This window comes from Ictalurus furcatus, chromosome 6 (assembly GCF_023375685.1).
Source record: "Ictalurus furcatus strain D&B chromosome 6, Billie_1.0, whole genome shotgun sequence".
Taxonomy (NCBI): Eukaryota; Metazoa; Chordata; class Actinopteri; order Siluriformes; family Ictaluridae; genus Ictalurus; species Ictalurus furcatus.
In genome coordinates this window covers 31,849,659-31,857,235 of record NC_071260.1, presented here as the reverse complement: position 1 = coordinate 31,857,235, position 7,577 = coordinate 31,849,659, and the positions used below count along the sequence as shown (strand labels likewise).

The 7,577-nt window shown below is 40.7% G+C and overlaps 1 protein-coding gene across 1 annotated transcript; it reads right to left on the bottom strand.

The window, feature by feature from the left end:
* Positions 1 to 4,464: 4,464 nt before the first annotated feature.
* Positions 4,465 to 7,037, bottom strand: LOC128609214 (granzyme B-like). The gene is made up of 5 exons (XM_053627690.1): positions 6,035 to 7,037; positions 5,782 to 5,929; positions 5,503 to 5,662; positions 5,154 to 5,411; positions 4,465 to 4,623 (listed from the first exon to the last, which is right to left on the bottom strand). Exons 1-5 carry the CDS (start codon positions 6,081 to 6,083, stop codon positions 4,474 to 4,476), a joined length of 765 nt encoding a protein of 254 aa, XP_053483665.1. The 5' UTR covers positions 6,084 to 7,037; the 3' UTR covers positions 4,465 to 4,473.
* Between the last annotated feature and the right edge of the window lie 540 nt (positions 7,038 to 7,577).

Genomic DNA, 7,577 nt, shown 5'->3' with positions numbered 1-7,577 from the left:
TGTTGCATTCACCTGACTTCTCTCTTCCGTTCTTTCTTCAGACTGACATGGTTAAGGCAATTTTGTCTGAGATGGTGGAGGGGGAGGAGCGTCCACTGCTTTACATCACCCAGTAGCGCACAGTAAGAGAGAGAATGTATAATATAAAGGAGAAAAAATGCTTGGTCATCAGGTAGATGGTCCTCACCCTCTGATATTACTTATTGAGATGCCCCTTTACCATCTGTTCCAATAAACATCTGCTCCTATGGCTCCATCCCCTGAAGGATGCCAATGAGCAGATCGCTTGGGTATCTATCCTTACAATCACTACCACCCAGGGTTGCAAATAGAATTAGTAGGTAGCAAAAGTGCTAGTTTAAAATAGAAGTTTTGAAAACTGAAGTGTCACCAAATTCCTCCTGTCCCCCGAGTCCTCCTTTCGACCCACATACAAGGGTCAGTGGAATGCTGTGAACTTGTTTGCTAGTTTAACAAAATTTGCTAGCTAAACGTGTGCAGTGAGAACGTGACCTAGCTATCTAGCATTTAGCTATCTAGTTTCTGGATGTAGAGTTTAGGTCAGTTTTGTAGGTTAGTTAAAGCAATATAAATTAGGCATGTTTGCTAACTAGTAAGTTAACCCTGTTCCATTCGTAGTGCAGAAGTCAACTTCACTTAAATAGTTAGCTATGTGTCTTCTGTGGGCTTGGAAAGGTGTCAGTAGATTCAATAGTATGTGGTTTAGCACGATGTGACCCAATAGCACGATGTGACCCAATAGCACAATGTGACGTTTTATCATCAATCAATGATGATATACTCAATAGTCATATTGAACATCCCGTGTTTCTGGATTATTATGATTATTATTTTTTTTATTCATCTTAAAGCTGGGTAGATAATTCTGTGTTTATTGCACAAGATTATTATAATAATTTTTTATACACTGGTCTGATGTCACTCCGATGTTTCAGTGTATAGAGAAGAGCTATTTCTGCAGAGTCGAGTCCAGTCTTCATTTACACACGCAGTGTTTTACTCTGTACAGAGTCATGACCTCAATCTGTGGCTTTTTAGCTTTTTAAACGCCCCAACAGACGAGGGGGTGGTACAGGTTTGCTTCTCTCCAAAACATGGAAATTTACCTGTCTTTCTGCCTCTTGCTCATACATGTCCTTTGAATTTCATGCTGTTACAGTCACTGACCCTGCCAAAATGCACTTTCTTGTTGTTTACTGTCCTCCAGGTCAACTGGGGAAGTTCATCGATGAATTTGACACGCTACTGTCCACCATCCCAGATGATGGAACTCCTCTTCTGGTCCTTGGTGATTTCAACATTCATCTAGACAAGCCACATGCAGCTGACTTTCTTGCTCTCCTTCCCACATTCGACCTCAAGCAGTTCACCACACCAGCAACCCACAAAGCCGGTAAACAGCTTGACCTCATCCTCACACGTAATTGCACCACACATAATCTTCTCATTACTCCTCTCCACACCTCTGACCATTTCTTTATCCAGTTCTCTATTTCTCTCCCCTCACCACCATCAATGTCTCCTCCCTCTATCTCTTTTCGTCGCAATCTTCGCTCCCTTTCCCCCTCACATTTCTCCTCCGTTGTCACAACCTTACTTCCCTCCGAAAGCCACCTTTCCTCACTTGACTTAAACACCGCAACCGACATGCTATGTTCCACTCTAACATCTTCTCTTGACAGCATATGCCCCCTAACCTCCAGACCTGCTCGCACATCACCCTCTAGTCCTTGGCTCTCAGAAGCTCTGCGTAGCAAGGGGGCCAAACTAAGAGCATCTGAAAGGAAATGGCGCAAATCAAACAACCCAATTGACCTAACCAATTACCAGACACTTCTCTCTTCTTTCTCCAATAGCATCTCCATTGCTAAAGCCACAATCTACCAAGAGAAGATTCTTAGTTCTCCCAACACCCGCATTCTTTTCAAAACCTTTTCCTCTCTACCCTGTCCCCCTCCTCCCCCTTCCCCTACTTCTCTCACTGCAGATGACTTTGCCACTTTCTTTACCAACAAGGTTACATCAATCAGAAACCTGTTCTCAGCCCCAGACATGTATAGACTGACTCCTCCTCCGTGTAACTCCCAACTGACTTCCTTCTTTCCCCTCTCAGAGACTGATGTCTCTAAACTCCTCCTCTCTAGCCATCCCACAACCTGTCCTCTTGACCCTATCCCTTCTCACCTTCTTCAGTCCATCTCTCCCACACTATTACCTGCACTCACACACATCTTTAACACATTGCTCTCTACTGGCACATACCCTACCTCATTTAAGCAAGCCTGGGTTACCCCACTGCTTAAAAAACCATCACTCAACCCTGCTATAGTTGACAACTACAGACCTGTTTCCCTACTCTTCTTTCAAAAACTCTTGAAAGAGCCGTTTTTAATCAACTCTTAAATTTTCTCACACAGAACAACCTCCTGGACACCAAGCAGTCTGGCTTCAAGAGCAACCACTCCACGGTGACTGCTCTGCTTTCCGTCACTGAAGCCTTACGACTAGCAAGAGCAACCTCTAGATCATCTGTCCTCATCCTACTTGACCTCTCTGCTGCTTTCGACACTGTGAACCATCAGATCCTCCTGTCAACTCTCTCCAGCCTGGGCATCACTGGAACGGTTCTGCGCTGGGTGGAATCCTATCTCTCTGGCAGATCCTTCAAGTTATCATGGAGGGGAGGTATTTCTGAAACTCAGCAACTCACAACTGGTGTTCCACAGGGGTCAGTTCTGGGTCCACTCCTCTTTTCTATCTACACTACATCTCTAGGGCAGGTGATTGAGTCTCATGGCTTCTCATATCATTGCTATGCTGATGACACCCAGCTCCATTTGTCCTTCCAGCCTGACGATCCATCCGTCTCTGCACACATCTCTGCTTGCCTTTCGGACATCTCGGTCTGGATGAAGGAAAACCATCTTAAACTTAACCTGGCAAAATCTGAGCTTCTCGTGATCCCAGCCTGTCCCTCAATCAACCACAACCTCACTGTACAGCTCGGCTCACTCACACTCATGCCAACCAGGACGGCCAGGAACCTTGGGGTGATTCTTGATGACGACTTGGCCTTTACAGACCATATCTCAGCAACTGCAAGGTCCTGTAGGTTCATCCTTTACAACATCAAGAAAATCCGACCCTACATCACCAAACAGGCTACACAGATACCAGTCCAGGCTCTTGTTATCTCTAAACTGGACTACTGCAACTCACTGCTTTCAGGCCTCCCAGCCAGCTCCATCAAACCCCTTGAGATGATTCAGAATGCTGCAGCGTGCCTCGTCTTCAACCAGTCCAAGAGAACCCATGTCACGCCCCTCTTCATCTCCCTCCACTGGCTTCCTGTAGCTGCCCGCAGCAAGTTCAAGGCCTTGATGCTCACCTACAAGACCTTGTCAGGAACAGCACCCTCCTACCTCAACTCTCTCCTGAAGGCCTACGTTCCCTCTCGCAATCTGCGATCGATTAGCGACCGACGTTTAGCAGTTCCAACTCAGCGTGGCGCAAGGTCCCTTTCCAGAACCTTCACACTAACTGTTCCTCAGTGGTGGAATGCACTTCCAATCTCAATCCGGACCGCAGAATCTCTCACCATCTTCAAAAAACAGCTAAAGACCCACCTCTTCCATGAACACCTAACCAACTCATAATAAAAAAAAATGCACTTACACCTCTACTCTGCACTTTGCTTCTTCTGGATTTCTGCACTTCTTGTATTGTTCTCTGCTTGATATATTGTTTTGCTTGTATCTTTCTCATTTGTAAGTCGCTTTGGATAAAAGCGTCTGCTAAGTGAATAAATGTAAATGTAAATGTAACTATAAAAATAACTCATATCTCATGCTTACATGTTCCGTCTCATTTTTTATTTTTTTTGACCTGACACATTTTCTGTCTGTGTGACTGAGTGTGTACAAACATCACAAAGGCATGTGGGTTTTTTTCTTTTTCCTGTTCCCGACTATCAAACCCACCACTACACTACGTCTTAGCATCAGATTGGAAATTGCACAGTTTAGTTTTGCATCATTTTATTTATGTTTAAACCTTTCTGTATAGCAATAATTTATTGCGACGTCTAAGATATTTGCTTTTCTTTTTTACTTTATAACATAAAAGGCTGATGTGAGAGGTGTACAGTAGGTGACACGTGATATTTATTGCGTGACTGAGCATGTAACGTGCATAAATGAAGACTTGTGGCTTTTTTTTTGTGTTCAAGCCAACTACCACTAAGTTGCTGCATCAGACCTGTGGTACACTATAGTGTGGGTGAGACTGCACAGTTATGCATTTTTTATTCTGGTTTAAACCTGTTGGAGTTTCGTTTTTTACTTTATAACATACATGCCTGTGTGATATTTATACGATAGAAGAAAAGACACAGTTTTCATATATGCAATGTATATTTTATTGGATTTTGGTTACTTCCGTTGTTTTCACTTTCTAGTGTATAACTTGTTTAATCCATGGAATAAAGTAGGAGATCTTCATATACACCCCTGGATACATGCGGTTTAAGCAGTTATTAAGGTAGGTATATGCAGCTATTCCTTGTGGTTCATTACCACAGATAAGAGGACTCCCCGAATCACCCTGCAGAGAGAACACGAGAGTGAAATGACACTAATGATTATTTGTGCTTTAACACTAGGATGCTCTAAAAAGCAGAGTTTGATCGTAAATGACTTTATACCACAGCATTGTTGAATACTCATATCGAAACTTGTTAATTTTCTAAAACAGCACAGCTCTGATAGTCGTGCCAACTGCCCTGAAGGCAAATCACCTCAAGGTTTATTTTAATGCACTCGTGCCAGTACTTTATTATTTCAGTACTAACAGCTAATTCACAAGGACACATAATATAAGATCAATAATGAACAGATTTTTCAGGACTGTTTATAGCTGTTATAAAGTGAGTAATAAGTTGAAATGCAATCGTTGGCAAATCGCTAAGAGGAATAAAATACCTTGGGTTGACTTCGAGGTCATAATGACGCCACATCATGCTACTCTGTCACTGATTATTTTCCTTTAACAGCACAGCATATCATTTATTCCTTACTTGTACATAATTTTTGTTTGGAGATCAATCGTATTTATCGAATACTACATTGCATTACCTGACAAAAAGCTGTTTTCCCATCAGACACAGTGCAGATCATGTTGTCTGTGTCAAAATGGTCCTGCCAAAGTGTCTTGCACTGAGAGTTATTCTCCAGTTTGAGTTTGACCTCTCGTAGGACACTCGATACGCCGCTGTTCTGTTTGGTCTTTCCCCAGCCAGCTATTGAACATTCCTGACGGGCTGGAAGGTTCTCGTTCTTCTTCGGAAGAGCGATCACCTTCACAAACTTGTTCTCATTAGCTTTGGACTTCAGCTGAAACAAATTAGTTGAGGTAATGTTTGAGGTGAGAGCTGGTTTGCACTAAATGACCAGAAGCAAACATTGTGAAAGTAGAAAGAAGTACCTTCAGTAGCATGATGTCATTTGCAGGTTTGCCCCGCTTGTAACAGGGATGCGGGATGGATTTCTGTACTTGGATTCTCTGCTGCAAGAGATTCTTTCGACTGATATTGTGAGCTCCGAGTAACACTTCCAGCTTGTCCTTTCCAGAGTGATCAATGTTGCTAGCGTCACACACAAAGCACTTAATCAGATTTTACTATATTTATTTACTATATTATGTGACTACACACTGACAATGCTAGCACCGTCTTTATACATGTACAAAAGCACAAATACATACTCAACACAGTGAGCTGCAGTGAGCACATAATCTTTTCTGATAAGAAAACCACCACACTTGTGTTCATTGTTAATCTGAACAGACGCCATGTAGGGTCGGGAGTGTAGTTTCACTTCATTTCCTCCAATAATACCACTCTTCATTCCCCCTGAGAAAAGAAACATGGTTTTAAACCATTAAAAAGCAACAATTCTTTTTTTTAAAATTGTATATATATATGAAATGTAGAAATTTCTAATACAGTATACATTACCACACAAGGAGAGGACAGAAAGTACAAGGAGAGCGCTGCTGAAGAACATGTCTGTAGTACGCCACACTGACAGAACTGTGCAGCATGAGTCTTCTTTTCTGTTACACGTTCAATCAGAGACCCTCCCCTTAAAGTACCCTAGGTGCTGATATCTCCCACACTTTTCACACTACATGCACAGTTGCCATGCACACACAGGGATCTTTATGCGGTTTGAGGTTTGACGTTGCAGAACTGACTTGAAATGAAACCAGAGGTGAGAGGAAACAATTGATAAAGACAGTTCCAGATCATTTTCAAATTTAGCTCGAAGGTATTCTTTTCTTTTTAAATTTATTTCTGTTATTTTACTGCTAGGACTATATTATACAGTTGAATCCAGAACTACGGGCACCTTTCAAAATACTGGACCAAACTGGTACGTTTACAACAAATAGTACACCAAATTATTTTAATTATCCATGCAACTTAAATAGTTTTAAAGTATGGTATATTAGTCATCATAGTAATGATAGTATTCTCTTAAAATGTGTAGCAAAATTATCGGCACCCCTTAAGAACACTGCAAGTTATTATTATTTAATTCAATTAAATTCAATTCAATTCAATTCAATTTTATTTGTATAGCGCTTTTTACAATAGACATTGTCTCAAAGCAGCTTTACAGAAATATCAACATGGTATACAGATATTAAAGGTGCGAATTTATCCCAACTGAGCAAGCCACTGAGTGGCGACGGTGGCAAGGAAAAACTCCCTAAGATATTTTAAGAGGAAGAAACCTTGAGAGGAACCCGACTCAGAAGGGAACCCGTCCTCATCTGGGTAACAACAGTTAGTGTGAAAAAGTTCATTATGGATTTATATGAAGTCTGTATGGCGTTATTTAAAAATTTTTTTTTTTTAAAGTAACACCACTAAACAAACCACATAAATTAAGTCCCTTGAACCGTTTCTTTTGGCGGGAGATTGTGAAATAAGACTCTATTTAGGTGTGTTTACATATTTTAGACATCCACCCATGATCTTCTCAGTTAATTGTTTGGGTGAATGTATACATTTTATAAGGCGTCTAGATAGAGACAAAGAAATTGTATTTTCTCTATTTTTATTCTTTGTAATTTGAGCACTTTTATAAATGTGCATATTTGTTATGTGAACAAACTGGTATTCGTGTATACAGTATAATGTTTACATCGGTTAGAGGAATAAATGAATTTCCTTCATTAATTTGGCAGCGATTTAAAAAGATTAGGAAGGAAATCTACGCAAATGAAAGCTGTAAAATGTGTAGAATCATAAAAGTTATGAATAAGTAAGGGATACGACATGATGAGACATGCTGTTATAGAAATATAATCACTGACAGGGTGCTGTGATTTGTTACAACCCTGTATTGATTATTTTCCTATAATAACATGTCCTAACATATTTTATTCCTCTTATACCACACACAATTTACAGCAATGACATGTTTTATTTATTCATATAACATATAAAATAAAAATATAAAATATTCACCATATCAGCACTGCAATGTTGT

Excerpts from the sequence above, each read along its gene's own strand:
- LOC128609214 (XM_053627690.1), bottom strand. The coding sequence starts at position 6,083 with ATGTTCTTCAGCAGCGCTCTCCTTGTACTTTCTGTCCTCTCCTTGTGT. Across the intron at positions 5,930-6,034 it reads TTCTGTCCTCTCCTTGTGTG|GGGGAATGAAGAGTGGTATT; the intron begins GTAATGTATACT and ends TTCTTTTCTCAG. Across the intron at positions 4,624-5,153 it reads GGAAAACAGCTTTTTGTCAG|GGTGATTCGGGGAGTCCTCT; the intron begins GTAATGCAATGT and ends TTCTCTCTGCAG.